This window comes from Pleurodeles waltl, chromosome 7 (assembly GCF_031143425.1).
Source record: "Pleurodeles waltl isolate 20211129_DDA chromosome 7, aPleWal1.hap1.20221129, whole genome shotgun sequence".
NCBI lineage: Eukaryota > Metazoa > Chordata > Amphibia > Caudata > Salamandridae > Pleurodeles > Pleurodeles waltl.
This window is the reverse complement of record NC_090446.1, coordinates 1,166,623,583-1,166,646,148: the sequence shown is the minus strand read 5'-3', so window position 1 is coordinate 1,166,646,148 and position 22,566 is coordinate 1,166,623,583. Positions and strand designations below refer to the sequence as shown.

Below are 22,566 nucleotides of genomic sequence, written 5' to 3'. Positions count from 1 at the left end.
TATTTAAGTTTTGAACATTGATTCCCCTGATATCCTAGGGTTAAGAATGTATACATAAAAAGGTTGCATATTGTATATTTTTAATATTTATTTTAGACCCCAACAGAAAAATATGGAATGGGCTATTCTTACCACTCTGGAGAACTTTTTCAATGTAACAAAAACAAAGGTTATGGTAATTATGGGGGGATTTGACCAACTGTGGTCTTTACTTGGTTACTGAGAAGAAGGATGAATTGTGGGGCATACTATTGATTGATTTAAGCCAGACAGTCCTGTGTATTGTGGCCCTTTTTACTGCTGAACATGGTCTTGGAGCTTGTAATAGTAGATCTAAATCTGATACTCCCAGCTTGCATACTTTCAAGAGAGGTATCACTAGATCTAAAATAGATCATATTTTGCTAGGGGTTACCCTTTGGGATAAAATGGTAGACTTCAGTATAGATTATAGGGAGGGGAGTGACCATTATCCCTTACATCTAACGACTGTTGGCTCTCTGTTTGATGAGTTGAACTCCAATACAGGTCTATTAAGTATAACCATAGATCCATAAAGTTGCCAAAGCTTTAGTATGATATAGCTGCATTGACGGTTATCTGTCATGATTATTCTAAAGGTGTGATTCCCTTTGTTGATCTTCCACTATCTACTATTCCAGTAGTGAATATCCTTAATAGTTTAGTTGAGAGAATTAATCCACACTTAACTTAAGTACCATCTAAGAGCCTGATGAAAGCATCAACCAAGACTCTTTTAAGAAACCCTGGGTACTCAAAGGATTGCCGGTTAGCCAAGATATTCTTTGTTACAGCTCTAAAAACGAATACATACACATTACAAGAGGGCCCTAATTACAGGTAAAAGAAAGTAGGAAGACAATAATTGACAGGATCTGATTGGGGCGGCTAGGGGTGGGGATAATGCAACATTTTTTTAAAATAATCGCTCAGGGAGTAAAAAATATGAAGTCGAGCGGGAATGCTTTTTATACCCCAGTGATTGGGTTGATCACTTTTTCAAAACTTTGCTTGTTTGGGTCAGATGAAGGTAAATATCCCTCTTCCTTATTATTACACTAGTTGCAGAACAATCTTTTGAATGGAGGTGAGCAAACATTAACCCCATTAACCATAGATGAGACAATATCAGCCCTGTTGATTTTTAAAATGGGAAAAACCCTGCATCCTGATAAGATCCCAGGGGACCTCTTACTGCATGTCTTATCAGTATGGGCTCCTTACGTGAATTTGCTTAACAAATAAATAGTTATGGGTGAAAGACATGATGCCTCCAACTAAAGACTACAAAGTCTTCTGGATACATTAAAGAAGGTCTATGCTAAGCAAATTCTTAATAGGCTGTTAGAATGGATGGAAAACAAAAAGGTCATGACACCTTATCAGGCTTGCTTTAGTCTGGGTAATAATAAGCACAGTACATCAGGTGTTTAGACTTATCTTTTCAATTTGGAAGTATATTAAGCTGAGAGATGGCCACCTCTACAAAGCCTTTTTTGACTTTCGGTAGGCATTTTATTTAATACTTAGAGGGGCAGCTATGTGATTCTCTTAAGAAGCAAGGTGTTCCTCCAGATCTTTTAATTCAACTGATAAAACCTCATGCTGATAATTGTGCACAAGTACTCTACGGCCTGAGAGGGAATTAACTGAGCACATACAAATAAGTAGGGGTGTTAGACAATGTTGCATGCTTGCACCAAATATTTTTTTCTCTTTATGCGAATGATCTCATACTAGAGTGTACTAATAATTCCTCGAAGCTAAAAGAGATTCCTGTACCTGCCCTGTTATTTGAAGATTATACCCTTCTCATTTCACAAACTTCAAAGGGCCTTCTGTCTTTTGTCACTTCTTAACAAATTTGATGCATACTGTGAAGATAAAGGCTTGGAAATTAATGCAAAAAAACAAATACATGGAAATTAGACCCCATAAATCCTTCAAGAGGAATGTATGGTTGCTACAGAAGAGCTTCAATTGTGTCATCTTATTTGGGTACCTTGGCATAATGCTAGATAATAAGCTAACCTGGACACCACACATTCAGAAGCGCAGATTTGTGCTACAACATAGTGCAGTGGCTATACTTAAAGAACGTCAGGCCAACCCATCCAGAGCCATTTCTCCTACTGCTTAGTTCAAGTTCCTCAAATTACCATCACGTTAGAGCACATCAAACTTGTTTTACATTGTCAAGGTCGATAAAATGACATGCTTACCGTCCAGCACTGGGCCTGAACTCATTCTCACGATGCAGTTTGATCACTTCCTCTGTTTTAGGTTGCAGTGATTGCTATGCTACACAAGATGCATGAAATGACCCTGCAGATTTAACTTAATAAAAGATTCGCAATCGAAGATTTATAATTCCATTATATTTTCTCTCATGTAGTTTGTAACCATCGCTGCCTAAACTATTCAACACTGAAACATACTTCCTGTTTATTTTCTCCCCTGTGATCTTTTAGAGGATGTCCTTTCTGCACAGCGCTGTACTTTGGGCTAGTTTCCTGTTTATCCTCGAACAGTCTTTTATTGGTAAGTCAGATTTCAGAATTTTTAACTAATTTTTTTTCTGTGCAGGGTCGCTGTAGGAAGTTGGCTCTGTATGCACTATTTCAAAGTAAGGAATAGTATGCACAGAGTCCAAGGGTTCCCCTTAGAGGTAAGATAGTGGCAAAAAGAGATAATACTAATGCTCTATTTTGTCGTAGTGTGGTCGAGCAGTAGGCTTATCAAAGGAGTAGTGTTAAGCATTTGTTGTACATACACACAGGCAATAAATGAGGAACACCCACTCAGAAACAATTCCAGGCCAATATGTTTTTGTTATAGAAAAATGTCTTTTCTTAGTTTATTTTAAGAACCACAGGTTCAAATGCTACATGTAATATCTCATTTGAAAGGTATTGCAGGTAAGTACTTTAGGAACTTTGAATAATTACAATAGCATATATACTTTTTACAAAAAACACATTTAGCTGTTTTAAAAGTGGACACACTGCAATTTTCACAGTTCCTGGGGGAGGTAAAGTAATGTTAGTTTTTGCAGGTAAGTAAACCACCTCCGGGGTTCAGATTGGGGTCCAAGGTAGCCCACCGTTGGGGGTTCAGAGCAACCCCAAAGTCACCACACCAGCAGCTCAGGGCCGGTCAGGTGCAGAGTTCAAAGTGGTGCCCAAAACGCATAGGCTTCAATGGAGAGAAGGGGGTGCCCCGGTTCTGGTCTGCCAGCAGGTAAGTACCCGCGTCTTTGGAGGGCAGACCAGGGGTGTTTTGTAGGGCACTGGGGGGGACACAAGTCCACACAAAAAGTACACCCTCAGCAGCGTGGGGGCGGCCGGGTGCAGTGTGCAAACAAGCGTCGGGTTTCCAATGGGAGTCAAAGGGAGACCAAGGGGTCTCTTCAGCGATGCAGGCAGGCAAGGGGGGGGCTCCTCGGGGTAGCCGCCACCTGGGCAAGGGAGAGGGCCTCCTGGGGGTCACTCCTGAACTGGAGTTCCGATCCTTCAGGTGTTGGGGGCTGCGGGTGCAGGGTCTTTTCCAGCCGTCGGGATTTTAGAGTCAGGCAGTCGCGGTCAGGGGGAGCCTCGGGATTCCCTCTGCAGGCGTCACTGTGGGGGCTCAGGGGGGACAACTTTGGTCACTCACGGTCTTGAAGTCGCCGGAGGGTCCTCCCTGAGGTGTTGGTTCTCCACCAGTTGAGTCGGGGTAGCCGGGTGCAGTGTTGCAAGTCTCACGCTTCTTGCGGGGATTGCAGGGGTCTTTAAATCTGCTCCTCTGAAACAAAGTTGCAGTCTTTTTGGAACAGGGCCGCTGTCCTCGGGAGTTTCTTGTTCCTCTTGAAGCAGGGCAGTCCTCTGAGGATTCAGAGGTCGCTGGTCCTGGGGAAAGCGTTGCTGGAGCAGGTTTCTTTAGAAGGCAGGAGACAGGCCAGTAGGACTGGGGCCAAAGCAGTTGGTGTCTTCTTTCTTCTTCTGCAGGGGTTTTTCAGCTCAGCAGTCCTCTTCTTCGGTAAGTTGCAGGAATCTAAATCTTTAGGTTCAGGGAAGCCCTTAAATACTAAATTTAAGGGCGTGTTTTAGGTCTGGGGGATTAGTAGCCAATGGCTACTAGCCCTGAGGGTGGGTACACCCTCTTTGTGCCTCCTCCCAAGGGGAGGGGGTCACATTCCTATCCCTATTGGGGGAATCCTCCATCTGCAAGATGAAGGATTTCTAAAAGTTAGAGTCACTTCAGCTCAGGACACCTTAGGGGCTGTCCTGACTGGCCAGTGACTCCTCCTTGTTATTCTCATTATTTCCTCCGGCCATGCCGCCAAAAGTGGGGCCGTGACCGGAGGGGGCGGGCAACTCCACTAGCTGGAGTGCCCTGCGGTGCTGGAACAAAGGAGGTGAGCCTTTGAGGCTCACCGCCAGGTGTTACAGCTCCTGCCTGGGGGAGGTGTTAGCATCTCCACCCAGTGCAGGCTTTGTTACTGGCCTCAGAGTGACAAAGGCACTCTCCCCATGGGGCCAGCAACATGTCTCGAGCGTGGCAGGCTGCTTAAACCAGTCAGCCTACACAGGCAGTTGGTTAAGGTTTCAGGGGGCACCTCTAAGGTGCCCTCTGGGGTGTATTTTACAATAAAATGTACACTGTCATCAGTGTGCATTTATTGTGCTGAGAAGTTTGATACCAAACTTCCCAGTTTTCAGTGTAGCCATTATGGTGCTGTGGAGTTCGTGTTTGACAGACTCCCAGACCATATACTCTTATGGCTACCCTGCACTTACAATGTCTAAGGTTTGGCTTAGACACTGTAGGGGCACAGTGCTCATGCACTGGTGCCCTCACCTATGGTATAGTGCACCCTGCCTTAGGGCTGTAAGGCCTGCTAGAGGGGTGACTTATCTATACTGCATAGGCAGTGTGAGGTTGGCATGGCACCCTGATGGGAGTGCCATGTCGACTTACTCATTTTGTCCTCACCAGCACACACAAGCTGGCAAGCAGTGTGTCTGTGCTGAGTGAGGGGTCCCCAGGGTGGCATAAGCTATGCTGCAGCCCTTAGAGACCTTCCCTGGCATCAGGGCCCTTGGTACCAGGGGTACCAGTTACAAGGGACTTACCTGGATGCCAGGGTGTGCCAATTGTGTATAACACAAGTACAGGTTAGGGAAAGAACACTAGTGCTGGGGCCCGGATAGCAGGCCTCAGCACACTTTCAAATCAAAACATAGCATCAGCAAAGGCAAAAAGTCAGGGGGTAACCATGCCAAGGAGGCATTTCCTTACAGTCGCGAAAAAGATTAGAAAAATGGGGCCTTATTAATAGCTGCCCATTATTTGGTGCAGGGATTGGGGAAGGGGCGAAATTTCCGATTCTGGCAGGTACCCCCAAATAAAATAGTGGACATGAGAAGTTATTAACCCCGGATTGGGAATTAATATGTGCACTTGAGAATAATGGGCCCTTTTTCGCATGTCATTCCCAAATGTATGCCATATTGCGACCCTTTACTGCTTTCAGCAGGTGGTAACTAGCAGCAGACAGAGTGCTAAAGGCCGACTGAGGGGGTGAGATTGGGCTAACTTCAGGGATGTGGGAGGACACAGCAGGGCATGGCAATGCGGGGGAGACAGTTTGCTGCAGAGGAGGGAGAGAACAGGTTCACATATATGGATGTCCTAATGTCAAACAGTTTCTAAGGCACTTCAAGTGTAAGAAGGCTAAGATAGCTAGCCTCCCAAACAAGAAGCCATCCACTGCAGTGTTTGTGTGCATGTGTGTGGTTGTGGTTCACACAACAGGGATGACTGTATACTCAAATGAGCTGTGCCCGCTTGCCGGTCTTGTTTGGTGAGACGTATTTACACAATAGTAACAACATAACCACTTTTAAAAAAACAACAAAACGCACAAGGATCAGTTTGAATGCTGTAAAAAGCAACATAAATAACTTACTGTTAGAAATGGGGTCTTTGGTTGACAGTCAGGTTACCCCCTGTTCAAGCAAGGACCCTCACTCTAGTCAGGGTAAAAGAGAATCACCCTCAGCTAACCCCTGCTTACCCCCTTGGTAGCTTGGCAGAGCAGTAGGCTTAACCTCAGAGTGCTAGGTGTAAAGTATTCACAGAATGGTTTAAGCAAGAAAATGCTCACTTTCTAAAAGTGGCATTTTCAAACGCACAATCTTAAAATCAACTTTACTAAAATTTGTATTTTTTAATTGTGAGTTCAGGGAGCCCAAACTCCACATGTCCATCTACTCTCTAGGGGAATCTACACTTTAATCATATTTAAAGGTAGCCCCCATATTATCCTATGAGAGAGACAGGCCTTGCAACAGTGAAAATTAAATTGGCAGTATTTCACTGTCAGGACATATAAACCACATTACTAAATGTCCTACCATATCCATACACTGCCCCCTGCCCTTGGGGATACCTAGGGCCTACCTTAGGGGTGCCTTACATGTAAGAAAAGGGAAGGTTTAGGCCTGGCAAGTGGGTACACTTGCCAAGTCGAATTTACAGTGTAAAAATGCACACACAGACACTGCAGTGGCAGGTCTGAGACATGATTACAGAGCTACTTATGTGGGTGGCACAACCAGTGCAGCAGGCCCACTAGTATCATTTGATTTACAGGCCTTGGCACCTCTAGTGCACCTTACTAGGGACTTACTAGTAAATCAAATATGCCAATCATGGATAAACCAATTATATACAATTTAGACGGAGAGCATATGCACTTTAGCACTGGTTAGCAGTGGTAAAGTCCTCAGAGTTGAAAAGCCAACAGCAACAGGTCAGAAAAAAATAGGAGGCAGGAGGCAAAAAGACTGAGGATGACCCTGCATAAGCAAAAGTCCAACAGTTACGTACCCTATTCTAGGGAATCATATTCTTCTGGGCAAAGGCATTTTGATTTCCAAATAATTTTCCGCAGCAAATGCTAGAAAGGAGAATTTATCAAAAGAAGATCATGCCCATCAGACGTATAAGCGCTTCAAATATGTTAAAGCAAGAAGAGTAGCCCATGACCCAGTTGTGAAAACATAAAAACTGACATTTTGAAAAATATTCTTCACTATTTCATCTTTCTCAGTATGAGGTACTAGATTCTCTTTATCGAATAAGGAAGTGCTCTATAGAGAGGCAGAAACCAAAAACAACCACAAAAGTGCTGCTAAAATATGCAGATGTATTTCTAAATCATTGGAAATGCGTCATTCTACAACTTTTTTGTGGATTACAGAATCTAAATAGCAAAGCACTCACAAACAGAAACATAGCAGATTTACTCATGGTATCTGTTGTATAATGCATTTGCAAATGATCTTTAGTCTCGACGTGGGATGTTACTGAGTGTGTGCAGGGTTTTAGCACATGAATCCTTTAAAGCAAACAAGGACGTTCATTAAAATCCACAAAACTATGGTGAAAAGAAAGTTAATTGACAAATGTGTACATTTGTCCATACAATCAAACAAGGACATTCATTAAAATCCACAAAACTATGGTGAAAAGAAAGTTAATTGACAAATGTGTACATGTCAGAACCAACTTCATGTGATCCAAGCCCTCATTGGTACATTCGGGAGCTTCCAGTCTAACTCTTCAGGGGAGTAACAAAGATAGAATAACACCCCCCTTCCAAAGGGGGTGCCACAGCACTGCTGCTTACCTATCAGACTCCCCACCATTACTCTCAAAATTACAGTTGCTTTCCAGTCTGCTGTCAATATCTGCTGCCACAGTTTAATGAAAGTGTGGTTTTGTCCTGTTGGCCGTGATGAACTGCCGAGTGAGGACCTGAGAGGCAGTAGTGGCCGGCTTTCAAAACAAAGGCTGCCTGGATGTGCAATTTACACCTGGCTTCAAATATTAACATAGACGATGGATTGGAAGCTTCAGTCTCCCCAACTGGCAGCAATTAACTGTCTATATAAAAGTGATTTCTATTAGAGACTTCTAGCTGCAGATTCTCCACCTTATCAATATAAGTCATGTTGGGACTGCCGCAAGTAGAAGTCTGTGGCAGATCCCCATCATATAGTCCTGTGGTGGGGTCGAGTCACAACTCCAAAGCTTGCAGCTACTGCCCCTTAATGTCTTCAAAGGCTGCCAGGGATTGTGAGGCAAAACCTTACATCACCAAGCACAAAAAGACTCCTTGTCGTAACCACTGAAAGTCGCAGTCGACGTCTAAAGTTCAGTCCTGGTTCCATTCTCTCTCCCAGAGCCATCAAAGCTGCACAATAGGTTGATATGTGCTGTGGTCGAAATCTTCAGGGAAATCTAAAAAGAAGCACAAGAAATCGGACCTGAATTTTGCTCCCTTACACCACGTGCATAATTAAGCCTGAGCAGACTCAGGGGCAGCACCATACATACCAAACTCTCTCCCGAAGTCTTCCGATTTCAGAACCAATAAAACGTTATTGACGGACTAGCGTGAGTTTCCAGAGATCTCAGCCATTCCACAACAGAGCAAAGATTCCAAACTGTCATGCTCCAGCTCTTCCGATCCTTTCCAACTCCCTTTGGTGTGCTTTTAGGCCCCAAGCAGCCATGAGACCTTCAACCTGGAGTACTATTGGCCCGTTCACCGTCAGAACACTCTGGACACTGTGACCCCAGCTTCCACTTCTGACCCTGTTTCTGGTGCCACAACCTACGCCTGTTAAGACCAGTGAATTGACAGAGGTCCTCCTACTGGGGCAAATGTCTTCTGAGCCCCTTCTTCCATTTAACAAGGCACTGACAGACCCCTTATTAGGAGTATGGGCCAAACCTTGCTCAGGCCACACTTCAATAAACAAATTGCCAGGCGCCATCGCCCTGCTTCAGGTGATCCTTCTTTTCTTGCACAATACCCATCACCTTACAGCCTTGTGGTGCAGGCTTCTATGAGACATTCGAATCCTAACACCTTTCCTACCACTCTCCAAAATAGGGAATCTAAGCAAGTGGAAATGTTTGTCAAACATATGTTTTTAGTCCACCAGCCTGGCCCTCAGGTCTGTTAATGCCAGCTGCTATTACTCCCACGTCCTTTAAGATTCAGTGGCACAAGTCCTCCCGGTGTCCCCAGAGACTGTATGACTGCCTGCTCTCACTCATACACTTCAAAGATGCAGCCAAGTTCACAATTTGTTGTGGCTTGAACACCACCAACTCCATTGGGAGGGCCAAAGGCACCACCTTGGCATTCACCTACTCGCATGGCTGTAATCGGCTGGATTCTTGGGCGACGCCCAGTCCTCCCTGATGGACATGCCTCTCGATGGAACTCCCCTGTTGGGGAACAAGGCAGATTCCACTTAGTATTTTAAGGACAGCAGGACTACTGCATTCTCTTTGTCCCTTCTTACCTCTCCTCGCCAACTGCAACAGTTTCACTACTCCTTTCATGGCTTTGGCTGTCGTATTCCCTACCGCGCACCTGTCTAACCTCTGCAGGAAACCCAGCAGTTTCATAGACCTCAAGTGCACCCCGAGTAGTAGCTCTCATTGGCACTTATCATGTCATTGTGAGTAGAGGCCCCATGTTGAAGCATGCTGCCTTAGGCTGGGTGAAGGACAGATTTTTCATAACACTTACTGAGTGACTTCACCATTACAGCCAGGAGTGTCTTTTTTATGTAATCACTAGTCATATGTTTACTCCATAAAAGGAAGAAAGCACTTAAAACTCATCTAATCTAAGATATATATTCTAGTCAGGGTACATCTAGTTTTGGAATATATGTGAAATATTCCTAGATACTGTGTAATGTACATCTGAGACCATGTTACACAATGTGCCACAGGGTGCAACGGGTGCGTCCATGCACTTTCTTTCCTCAGGGGCTTGGGGTTGGTGACCCCTTCTATAGTATTAATAGAATGAGTGCATATACAGTGCTGTCACTATCTTAAGCGGTGTTAGCTCATTTGCAATGGGGTCTGGCCCTATGCGAGTGAAGGAAACTCTTTGTCTCTGTGTGTGCACTGTGAAAGGTATTCAAAAGGCACATTTTGGCGCAAAGTCAGTGTGCTCCTCATGTCCAAGCAAGGACCCTCACTCTAGGGAGGGTAAAGGAGAATCGCACTCAGTTAACCCCTCTCACCCTCTTGGTAGCTTGCTATCAGCAGGCAGGCTTAACTCCAGAGATAATGTGTGAAGTAATTGTACAAACACACACAGTAATACGATACACACTACAAAATGACAACACAGGTTTAGAAAAATAGTAAATATTTTATCTAAATAATCAAGACAAAGTATGACAAAAATCCACAATACACAACAATTTGACTTTAGCACCTAAACGCACAAAAATAGTGCCTAGAGGCACAAATTCTGCAAGTTGGTATTAAGCGGCGTAGTGATGGAGTTGTTACTACAATGCAATGCCAATGGCTCCGTTTACGGAGTCGTTTGACCCCCAGGGTCACCTAACAAATAAGTAGAAAACAGGTTGTGCACGGAGTTGGGGAGTGAGGCGTCGCTGGATCCAATGCATCATTTGTTCTGGTCATATGGGGCAGAAGGGTAGAGGTATTGTGCAGCGTCATCAGGTCCTTTCTGCAGAGAGGTGGAGGTGAAGCGGCATTGGTTGCGAAGTTGATCCCTTGGTTGCGGCAGGCATGAAGTCCGGTGAAGTCATGATGCTGGAGGGTACCTCACAGGGTCACAATGACATCACAGGGCCGCAGGCGCTGCAATGGCATCAGATGTCACGGAAGTCACCGAAATCGGGCGGGATCAGCGGCTTCACCAACAGGAAGCCTGCAGGGTCGTTTGGGTCGTCCCACTTCTGTGAGGTCCACGGCCTTCGGGCATGCGGCGTCACAGTTCCAGGCAGAGGTGTCCTTCATGAAGTTGCACAGCATCGTCCAGCGTTGTTAGGCAGGTTTTTCTCCAGAAATTCAATTCCAGGGTGCCAGGAACTGGAATGGCACCCTCTGGCAAGCTAGAGTCCATAGCAGGCAAACGCAGAACTGGGTGGTGAAGCCTTTGCTGTCCCTGAGGCTTCAAAACAGGAGGCACGCTCTACTCCAAGCCCTTGGAGATACCTTTCAAGCAAGTATGCTAAACAAAGTCCAGTCTCTGTCCCCTTGCAACAGGCAGAAGCAGCAACTGCAGGACACAGGCTAGGGTAGCACTTCTCTTCAGCTCTTCTCCAGGCAGAGGTTCCTCTTGAATCCTTGAAGTAATCTAATTTTCAGGGGTTTTGGGTCCAATACGTATACCCCTTTCTGTCTTTGAAGTCTCTGTTGTTCACAAGATCCTGCCTTGCCTATGCCAGGCCCTAGACACACACCAGGGGGGTGGAGACTACATTGTGGGAGGGCATGCCTAGCCCTTTCAGGTAAGAGTGACCATTCCTCCCTCCCCTCCTTGCACAGATGGCTCATCAGGATATGCAAGCTACAGTCCAGCTCCCTTTGTATCACTGTCTACAGGAGAGGTGCAGACAGCCCAACTGTCAAACTGACCCAGACAGGAAAGCCACAAGCAGGCAGAGTCACAGAATGGTTTAAGCAAGAAAATGCCTATCTTCTCTAAAAGTCGCATTTTCAAACTCACAATCCAAAAAAGAACTTCACTAAAAGATGTATTTTTAAATTGTGAGCTGAGAGACCCCAAACTCCATGGCCCATATTTATACTTTTTGACTTGAAATTGCGCAAAAAAAGTTTTGCATCAAAAAGTATAGCGCCGGCTTGCGTCAGTCCAGAGCGCCAGCTGAGTGCCAAATTTATGGAATCCCGCAAGCCAGCGCTCAGGTTGGCCTAGCATCAGCAAAAATGACGTTAGCCGGGTGGGGGTGGCAGTACAGGTGAAGGGAGTTTTGCCTCACAAAAATGACACTAGGCTGGTTACAGGCAAAAAAAATGCCTTTAACCAGCCTAGCGTCATTTCCTGACACAAAACCATCCATACCACATATAAAAGAAAGGAGTCATGTCCACCACCCCAGTGGCCATCACAGGTGACCAATGTCCCCTGGGCATAGCCGTTGCACCCAGTGCCATGTAGGGGGGGCCATTTCAGGTCCCCCATGGCAATTTAAAATACATTTTAAAAATACTTACCTGTACTTACCCTACTTAACTGGGATGGGGACCCCCATCCTCTGGTGTCCTTCTGGTGTGGGTGGGGTTGTTCCTGGGGCTCGGGTGGGCACCTGTTAGCCTCTTTCCATGGTCTCTGACCATGGAAATGGGTCTACAGGTCCCCTAATGCCTGGTATGATCCAGGCATTAAATAATAGCACCAAGCAAGCTTAGCGCCATTATTTAGGCCCGCCTCCCCCATGCACATTTTTTGCACGGGAGGATAAATAAGGCACTAGGGATTAGAGTCTTTTTTTGGTCTGGAAAGCCTACCTTGCATCTCATTAAAGCAAGGTGGTTTCACGCCTCCAAAAAATGACATTAACCCCTATATTTTGACACTAGACAGGTCTAGCGTCAAAATATAAATATGGAGTTAAGTTTGCGCTGAATTTGCGTAAAAACAAATGACGCAAATTCAGTGCAAACAGAGTATAAATATGCCCCCATATTTCTATCTGCTCTCGAAGGGAATCTGCACTTTAATAATATTTAAAGGCAGCACCCGTGTTTACCTATGAGAAAGATAGGCCTTGCAACAGTGAAGACTGAATTTAGGTGAATTTAGCAGTATTACACTGTTAGGACATGTAACACACATCAGTACATGTCCCACTTTTAACATTCACTGCACCCTGCCCATGGGGTTACCTAGGGCCTACCTTAGCAGTGCCTTACATGTATAAAAAGGGAAGGTTTAGGCATGGCAAGTGGGTACAATTGCCACGTCGAATTGGCAGTTTAAAACTACGCACACAGACACTGCAGTGGCAGGTCTGAGCCATGTATACTTAGCTACTAATGTGGGTGGCAGAACCAGTGCTGCAGGCCTACTAGTAGCATTTGATTTACAGGCCAAGGACTCCTCTAGTGCACCTTTCTAGGGCCTTTCTCGTAAATCAAATATGCCAATCATAGATAAACCAATCCGCAACAATACACAATTTACACATAGAGCATATGCACTTTAGCACTGGTAAAGTGTCCAGAGTCCTAAAGCCAACAAAAACAGGTCAGAAAAAATAGGAGGAAGGAGGCAAAACATTTAGGGATGACCCTGCAAAAAGGGCCATTTCCAACAGCTCCCTGAAGGCAAACCTTAGTAGGGGGAAACGGGCGTCACATGTACCACCCAGACATCCCCTTGCTTCAGACAGCTGGTCCACCTTTCCCTAATGCTCTTCTTAGAAATGGGGTCTTTGGTTGACAGTCAGGTTACCCCCTATTCAAGAAAGGACCCTCACTCTAGTCATGGTAAAAGAGAATCACCCTCAGCTAACCCCTGCTTACCCCCTTGGTAGCTTGGCAGAGCAGTAGGCTTAACTTCAGAGTGCTAGGTGTAAAGTATTTGTACCAACACACACAGTAACTTAATGAAAACACTACAAAATGACACAACACCAGTTTAGAAAAATAGGAAATATTTATCTAAACAGAACAAGACCAAAACGACAAAAATCCACAATACACAAGTCAAGTTATCAATAAAAATGCAAAAAGAGTCTTTAAGTAGTTTTAAACACACACTAGCGCTGCTAGCATGAAAATGTACCTGCTGCGCGTCAAACATAACCCCGCACAGGCAAGTGTGCGTCAAAAAAGGGCTTGCGAGGTGTTGATTCCACTTACGAGCGGGACCGTGCGTCATTTCTCCCTCCGCCGGGTCAGGGCGCGTTGTTTCTTCTCTGTGCAGGAGAGCGATGCGTCGATCCGGTCAGCACTCTCGGGCCTTGCGGTGTTTTTCCACGCACGGCAGTACATAAGTCGGAAATCCAGCCGCACGATGAACCGAATACCCTGCACCGCAGGTTGTGATCTCCCAGCCTCCGTCAGCGATGCTGCACGTTGTTTCTCCTGCTCTGTGCATCGATTCTGCGGTCACGTTTCCTGTGAGCGTCGTTTCTCAGCTGCGGAGCCGGTGGTGCGTCATTTTTTCAGCCGCAAATCAGAGTTGCGTCAATCTTTTCCCAGCACGGCGCTCTGTGCGTGGATTTCTTTGTCTTTAGGCTGCCCGCTTCTCCTTTCAGGGTCCCAGGAACTGGATGGGCACCACAGGGCAGAGTAGGAGTCTCTCCAAAGACTCCAGGTGCTGGCAGAGAGAAGTCTTTGTTGTCCCTGAGACTTCAAACAACAGGAGGCAAGCCCTAGATCAAGATCTTGGAGAGTTCTTCTCAAGATGGAAGGCACACAAACTCCAGTATTTGCCCTTTTACTCTGGCAGAAGCAGCAACTGCAGGATAGCTCCACAAAGCACAGTCACAGGCAGGGCAGCTCTTCTTCCTCAGCTATTCAGCTTTTCTTCAGGCAGAGGTTCTTCTTGGTTCCAGAAGTGTTTCTCAAGTCTGTGGTTCTGGGTGCCCTTCTTATACCCAATTTCTTTTTTGAAGTAGGCCTACTTCAAAGTAAAGTCTCTTTTGAATGTGAAAACCTGCCTTGCCCAGGCCAGGCCCCAGACACTCACCAGGGGGTTGGAGACTGCATTGTGTGAGGGCAGGCACAGCCCTTTCAGGTGTAAGTGACCACTTCTCCCCTCCCTCCTACCACAGATGGCTCATCAGGAAATGCAGACTACACCCCAGCTCCTTTTGTGTCACTGTCTAGGCACTGTGAGACGCAACCAGCCCAACTGTCAAACTGACCCAGACAGGGAATCCACAAACAGGCAGAGTCACAGAAATGGTGTAAGAATGAAAATGCTCACTCTCTAAAAGTGGCATTTTCAAACACACAATCTGAAAATCAACTTTACTAAAAGATGTATTTTTAAATTGTGAGCGCAGAGACCCCAAACTCCACACACCCATCCGCTCCCAAAGGGAATCTACACTTCAATCAGATTTAAAGGTAGCCCCCATGTTAATCTATGAGAGGGACAGGCCTTGCAACAGTGAAAAACAAATTTAGCAATATTTCACTGTCAGGACATATAAACCACATTACTATATGTCCTACCTTAACCATACACTGCACCCTGCCCTTGGGGCTCCCTAGGGCCTACCTTAGGGGTGTCTGGCATGTAAGAAAAGGGAAGGTTTAGGCCTGGCAAGTGGGTACACTTGCCAAGTCAGATTTACAGTTAAAACTGCACACACAGACACTGCAGTGGCAGGTGTGAGACATAATTACAGGGCTACTCATGTGGGTGGCACAACCAGTGCTGCAGGCCCATTAGTAGCATTTGATTTATAGGCCCTGGGCACCCCTAGTGCACTGTACTAGGGACTTACTAATAAATCAAATATGCTGATCACGGATAAGCCAATTACATACACATTTTGTAAAGGAGCACTTGTACTTTAGCACTGGTTAGCAGTTGTAAAGTGCCCAGAGTAACAAAAACAGTAAAATCAGAGTCAAGCACACATCAACAACCTGGGGAACAGAGGCAAAAAGTTAAGGGAGACCACGCCAAGGATGAAAAGTCTAACACTTGTCCCCCCAGCTGAAAGTGGAGAGCAACTACCCAACCTCATGGGAGTTCTCATCACTAAGGCGGAAGAACCTGGACAGACCATCAGCATTGGCATGCTCTGTACCTGGACAGTGTTCCACTGTAAAGTCCATCCCCTGTAGGGAAATGGACCACCTCGACAGTTTTGGATTCTCACCCCTCATCTGCATTAACCATCTGAGGGGCCTATGGCTGGTCTGAACTCGGAAGTGAGTCCCAAACAAGTAGGGTCTTAGCTTCTTCAGTGCCCAAACCACAACAAACGCTTCACGTTCGATGGCACTCCACCTATGTTCCCTGGGTAGTAACCTCCTGCTAATGAAGGCTGCAGGTTGAGCTAGGCCCTCTTCATTCAGCTGTGAGAATACTGCTCGAATACCATGCTCTGAGGCGTCTGTTTGCACAACGAACTCCTTGGAGTAGTCAGGTGCCTTCAGCACGGGTACTGTGCACATGGCAGCCTTCAGGGCATCAAAAGTGTTCTGGTAAGCCTCCGTCCAGATCACTTTCTTGGGTTGCTTCTTAGAAGTCAACTCAGTTAAGGGGGTAACATTGGGACCATATCCCTTAACAAACCTGTAGTATCCTGTGAGACCTAGAAAGGCTCTCACTTCAGTCTGGGTCTTGGGAGGCTCCCAAGCCAGAATTGTGTCAATCTTAGGCTGTAGGGGTGCCACCTGGCCACTCCCCACCTGGTGTCCTAAGTACACCACAGAACCCTGCCCTATTTGGCACTTGCTCGCCTTAACAGTGAGGCCTGCATTCTGCAGGGCCTATAACACTCTCCAGAGGTGTTGCAGGTGTTCCTCCCATGTGGAACTAAACACAGCAATGTCATCCAGGTAGGCGGCACTGAACTCATCCAGCCCAGCCAACACCTGGTTGACCAACCTCTGAAAGGTGGCAGGGGCATTCTTCATCCCAAATGGCATCACTTTAAATTGAAAGTGGCCATCTGGTGTAGAAAATACTGACCTCTCCTTGGCCCCTTCAGTTAAGGCAATCTGCCAGTACCCAGATGTTAAATCAAACGTACTGAGGTACTTGGCAGCTCCCAACCGGTCAATGAGCTCATCAGCTTAGGGGATGGGGTGTGCATCAGTCTTGCTGCCCGCATTAAGTCCCCGGTAGTCCACACAGAACCTGAGTTCTGGAGTGGCACCAGGGCCAGCAGCCTTTGGGACCAATAGCACTGGGCTGGCCCAAGGACTGCTGGAGTGCTCAATAACTCCTAGGGTAAGCATTTTGGATACCTCATCCTTAATGCATGCCCTGACCCTGTCAGTCACCCTGTAAACCTTCTGTTTAATGGGTGTACTGTCTCCAGTGTCCACATCATGTGTGCACAAGTGTGTCACTCCTGGGATCAGGGAAAACAGTGTGGAAAACTGTCCCAACACGTGCCGACAGTCACCTTGCTGCTCCTCAGTCAGGGAGGGGGAAAGGATCACTCCCTCCAATGACCCATCTTTTCCTCCTGCAGACAGGAGGTCAGGAAGAGGCTCACTCTCCTCTTCTACCCCATCATCTGACGCAAGGAGCATGGACAGTTCAGTCCACTCAAAGTGAGGTTTGAGGTGGTTGACATGCAGGACCCTTAAAGGGTTCCTTGGAGACCGCAAGTCCACCAGGTAGGTGACTTCGCTCTTGCGATCCACCACCTCAAATGGCCCAGTCCACTTATCCTGGAGTGCCCTAGGCTCCACTGGCTCCATCACCCACACTTTCTGACCAGGTTGAAACTCGACCAGAGTGGCATTCTGGTCATACCATGGTTTCTTATCCTCCTGGCTTGCTTCCAGGTTCTCCTGAGTGAGACTCCTGAAGCGGGCAGTCTCGTTTCTCAAAGCCAGCATGTAACTGAATACATCCTGGAGGGGTTTACTAGGAGCTTTCTCTAAAGCTTCCTTAACCAGACTCAAGTGTCCCCTCACAGGGAGGCCATAAATCAGCTCAAAGGGACAAAACCCAAGTCCATTTTGAGGCACCTCCCTGTAGGCGAACAAAAGGCATGGCAAGAGGATGTCCCACTTCCGCCTCAAGGGCTCTGACAGGCACATTATCATGCCTTTCAAGGTGCAGTTGAATCTCTCAACCAGACCATTACTTTGGGGGTGGTAAGGGGTGGTGAACTTGTAGGTTACCCCACATTCCTTCCACAGAGACTTCATATACGTGGATATGAAGTTGGTACCCCTATCAGATACCACTTCCTTGGGGAACCCCATGCGGGTAAAAACCCCCACCAAAGCACGACCCACCACAGGGGAAGTGATTGATCTCAAAGGAATGGCTTCTGGGTACCGTGTGGCATGGTCCACCAAGACCAGGATAAACCTGTTGCCCATGGCTGTCTTGGGATCCAGAGGCCCCACAATGTCAATGCCTACCCTCTCAAAGGGAGTACTGACAACAGGCAAAGGCTGGAGGGGAGCTTTACATTTCCTCCCACTCTTGCCACTTGCCTGACAAGTCTGACAAGACCTGCAATGTGCATCTGAGTGCCTGCGCATTAGAGGCCAGTAAAAGTGCGTGACAAGCCCCTCAAAGGTCTTGTCCTGCCCCAAATGTCCAGCTAAAGGCACATCATGAGCCAACTCCAGTAGGAAGGCCCTGAGGCACTGTGGTACCACCAGCACATGGGCTGATCCAGGCTCACGAACCTTAGGCTCGCTATACAAGAGGTCATCCTCCCAATAAATCAGGTGTGATCCTGGCTCCTTGCCAGCCGCCTGGTCTGCAGCCTGCTGCCGCAAACCTTCCAAAGTAGGGCATGACTTCTGTGCTGCACAGAATGTTTCCCTGGTGGGCCCCCCTTCCTGCTGCCACTGCAACAGCTCAGGGACCTCCCCCAGTTCAGCCACCTGTTCCCCTGTAGGCTCCGGGGCGTCACCCTCAAGTTCCGCCTCCTCCTGGACCGTGGGAACTTCTGGGGCCGGTTTCCCGCACCCCCTGCCCTTCCTCTTCTTGGCGGTCCCCTGGGCCACTGTTTCAGGCTCCAGGGGCTCTTGATTAGCCTTACGGGCTGCCATTGACCGGGTGGAAACGCATACCCACCCAGGCAGACCCAACATCTCTAAGTGAGACCTGTGTTCCACCTCCTTCCAAGGGGGAATCCTCCAGGTCATTGCCTAGCAAACAATCAACAGGCATGGTTGGACTCACAGCTACCTTCAAGGAACCTGAGACCCCCCCCATTCAAAGGGAACCTGCGCCACTCTGCACAGGCACTCTGAGTTGTCCACTGCAACTACTTGGTGAAGTACCCAGCGATCTGTCTGCTCTTCAGACACCAGCTGACTCCGCACTGTAGTCACACTGGCTCCTGTGTCTCTCAGAGCCTCCTCCCTCTGTCCATTAATGGTCACCCACTGCCTGTACTTCTTAGTGTTTCCAGGCACTAGGGTTCTCTGGACCATCTCACTATCCCCTAGTGAGACAAGGGTCATCTGGGCTGGTTCCCACCCACCTGAAACCAACTCCTCCCCAAGCGCTACACGGGCCAAACCCTGGAACGGCGCATTAGTGGGTACTGGTGTACTTTTGGGGCATTTGGGGTCCCCCCTCACAAGACCCACCTGGTCACATGCATAGCACTCACGTGAGGGACCACCTGCCACTGTCTTCCCTATGGAGAACCATGGCTTCTTTTCACTGGGGGGTTGGGAATCCTTACCCTGGGAATCAGCTTGGGGCCCTTTAGAGAACTCCCCCTGTTTACCCCTACCCCCCTTTCTTCTGAGAAGGACCCTGCCCACCCTTGGCGTGGTCTCCCCCCTACCTCCTTTGGACCCTGGTGCTCTTCCAGCGGTCCACTTCCAGCGCAAGCTTCCTGGGGTCAGTCAGCTTGCTGTCAATCAGGTGCTGGCGCAGCTCTGGAAAACATAAACTGTGCAAGTGCTCCCAAGCAATCAGATTGTAAAGCCCCTCATATGTAGTTACCTTACTGCCCTTCACCCAACCAGCCAGTGACCTGCATTAAGAATCAACACATTCCAACCATGTTTGGGATTCCTTCTTCTTGTAGGACCTAAACTTATCCTTGTACTTCTCAGGGGTAAGACCATACCTTGTAAGCAAGGCATCCTTCATGTTAGAGTAGGTGAGATTCTGAGCATCCCCTAAGGCTGTCAGTGTATCCCTCTCCTCTATCTCAAAGTGCTTCCACAGACCCGCCCCCCAATGAGCTTCAGGGACCAGATTCATGTGGAGAGCAGACTCATACCCCTTGAACCACAAGTATATGTCATCCTCCCTCTTGTAATCTTTCACAAGGTCTTTAGGAATGTGTACCCTCCTCTCAGGCTACACTGTAGGGTTGCTGCCACCATCTCTACTGGACTGGCTTCTATGATCCATCTCTCTCAAGCTAAGCTCATGAGCCACCAATAACTTCCTCTCCTCAAGAGCTAGCCTTCTCTGCTCCAATTGGTACTCCCTTTCTGCCTGTCTGTCCTGTAACTCTTCAGGTGTCAGACCCTTGGATGAGACACTGCTACCTGCCCTGGAGACCCTCTCCCTGGACATAACAGGCCCACCCACAATACCATTGTGTACTGAACACTTTTCCTCCTCCTCCTCATCTCCCTCATCCTCTGTGTGCCCTTCACTGCTCTTGGCTGTCACCCAGGCCCTCAGTGCCTTTTGCAGCTCCTCCTTCCTGGATGAGCTCTTAATGGGACAGTCAAAACTTTTACAGAACTGCTTCAACTGAGCTTTGGTATAACTCTTCAATTTCTCAAGGTCAAAGTCAGCCCCAAATGATGCATCTCCAGCTTGGGACATGATGAAGATTAAAAAATAAGTGCAAAGTTCCAAAGGCAGAAAAACAAGTTCCTAAATGAAGTTCCAAAGAAAGTCAACCAAAGAATCAGCGATAAAATGGAAGTAGAACAAAAAACAGTCCCAAACAGAAAAAATCAAAAGATCCCCAAACAAGTAGTATGGGGTTACATAGTGGTCTGAACTCAAACAGTAGTGTACACTTAATCACTGTATGTCAAGTACAAATACAAGTCCAAATTCCAACCGCTGATCACTAATGTTAGAAATGGGGTCTTTGGTTGACAGTCAGGTTACCCCCTGTTCAAGCAAGGACCCTCACTCTAGTCAGGGTAAAAGAGAATCACCCTCAGCTAACCCCTGCTTACCCCCTTGGTAGCTTGGCAGAACAGTAGGCTTAACTTCAGAGTGCTAGGTGTAAAGTATTTGTACCAACACACACAGTAACTTAATGAAAACACTACAAAATGACACAACACCAGTTTAGAAAAATAGGAAATATTTATCTAAACAAAACAAGACCAAAACGACAAAAATCCACAATCCACAAGTTAAGTTATCAATAAAAATGCAAAAAGAGTCTTTAAGTAGTTTTAAACACACATTAGCTCTGCTAGCGTGAAAAATGTACCCGTTGCGTGTCAAAAACAACCCGCACGGGCGAGTGTGTGTCAAAAAGGGCTTGCGAGACGCTGATTCCACTCACAAGCGGGACCGTGCGTCATTCTCCCTCTGCCGGGTCGGCGTGTCGTTTCTTCTCTCCGCAGGAGAGCGATGCGTCAATCCAGTCAGCACTCTCGGGCCCGGGCAGGCCTTGCTGTGTTTTTACACGCACAGCGGTACATGAGTCAGAAATCCAGCCGCACGATGATCCGAAAACCCCACAGCGCAGGTAGTGATCTCCCAGCCTCCGTCAGTGATGCTGCGCGTCGTTTCTCCTGCTCCGTGTGTCGATTCTTGGGTCGCGTTTACTGCGAGCATCGTTTCTCAGCTGCGGAACTGGCAGCGCGTCGTTTTTTCAGCCGCAGATCAGAGTTGCGTCAATCTTTTCCCCGCACGCTCTCTGTGCATGGATTTCTTTGTTTTGAGGCTGCCAGCTTCTCCTTTAAGGGTCCCAGGAACTGGATGAGCACCACAGGGCAGAGTAGGAGTCTCTCCAAAGACTCCAGGTGCTGGCAGAGAGAAGTCTTTGCTGTCCCTGAGACTTCAAACAACAAGAGGCAAGCCCTAGATCAAGCCCTTGGATATTTCTTCTCAAGATAGAAGGCACACAAAGTCCAGTCTTTGCCCTTTTACTCTGCCAGAAGCAGCAACTGCAGGATAGCTCCACAAAGCACAGTCACAAACAGGGGAGCTCTTCTTCCTCAGCTATTCAGCTCTTCACCAGGCAGAGGTTCCTCTTGGTTCCAGAAGTGTTTCTCAAGTTTGGGGTTCTGGGTGCCCTTCTTATACCCAATTTCTCCCTTGAAGTAGGCCTACTTCAAAGTAAAGTCTCTTTTGAATGTGAAATCCTGCCTTGCCCATGCCAGGCCCCAGACACTCACCAGGGGGTTGGAGACTGCATTGTGTGAGGGCAGGCACAGCCCTTTTAGGTGTAAGTGACCATTCCTCCTCTCCCTCCTAGCACAGATGGCTCGTCAGGAAAAGCAGACTACACCCCAGCTCTTTTTGAGTCACTGTCTAGTGTGAGGTGCAACCAGCCCAACTGTCAAACTGACCCCGACAGGGAATCCACAAACAGGCAGAGTCACAGAAATGGTATAACAAGAACATGCTTAGTCTTTAAAAGTGGCATTTTTAAACACACAATCTCAAAATCAACTTTAATAAAAGATGTATTTTTAAATTGTGAGCTCAGAGACCCCAAACTCTACATGTCCAAATGTTCCCAAAGGGAATCTACACTTTAATCAGATTTAAAGGTAGCCCCCATGTTAATCAATGAGAGGGACAGGCCTTGCAACAGTGAAAAACAAATTTAGCAATATTTCATTGTCAGGACATATAAACCACATTACTATATGTCCCACCTTAACCATACACTGCACCCTTGGGGCTACCTAGGGCCTACCTTAGGGGTGTCTGACATGTAAGAAAAGGGAAGGTTTAGGCTTGGCAAGTGGGTACACTTGCCAAGTCAGACTTACAGTTAAAACTGCACACACAGACACTGCAGTGGCAGGTCGAGACATGATTACAGAGCTACTTATGTGGGG

At 47.2% G+C, this 22,566-nt stretch overlaps 1 protein-coding gene across 5 annotated transcripts in view; it reads left to right on the top strand.

The window, feature by feature from the left end:
- The window catches only part of LOC138246071 (uncharacterized), a 308,358-nt gene that overhangs the window by 223,527 nt on the left and 62,265 nt on the right, over window positions 1-22,566 (top strand). For all 5 annotated transcript variants that reach the window (XM_069200275.1, XM_069200274.1, XM_069200273.1 and 2 more), the window contains one exon: window positions 2,493-2,562. In XM_069200275.1, the coding sequence (XP_069056376.1) occupies window positions 2,493-2,562 (70 nt within the window). The remainder of the gene's footprint in view (window positions 1-2,492; window positions 2,563-22,566) is intronic.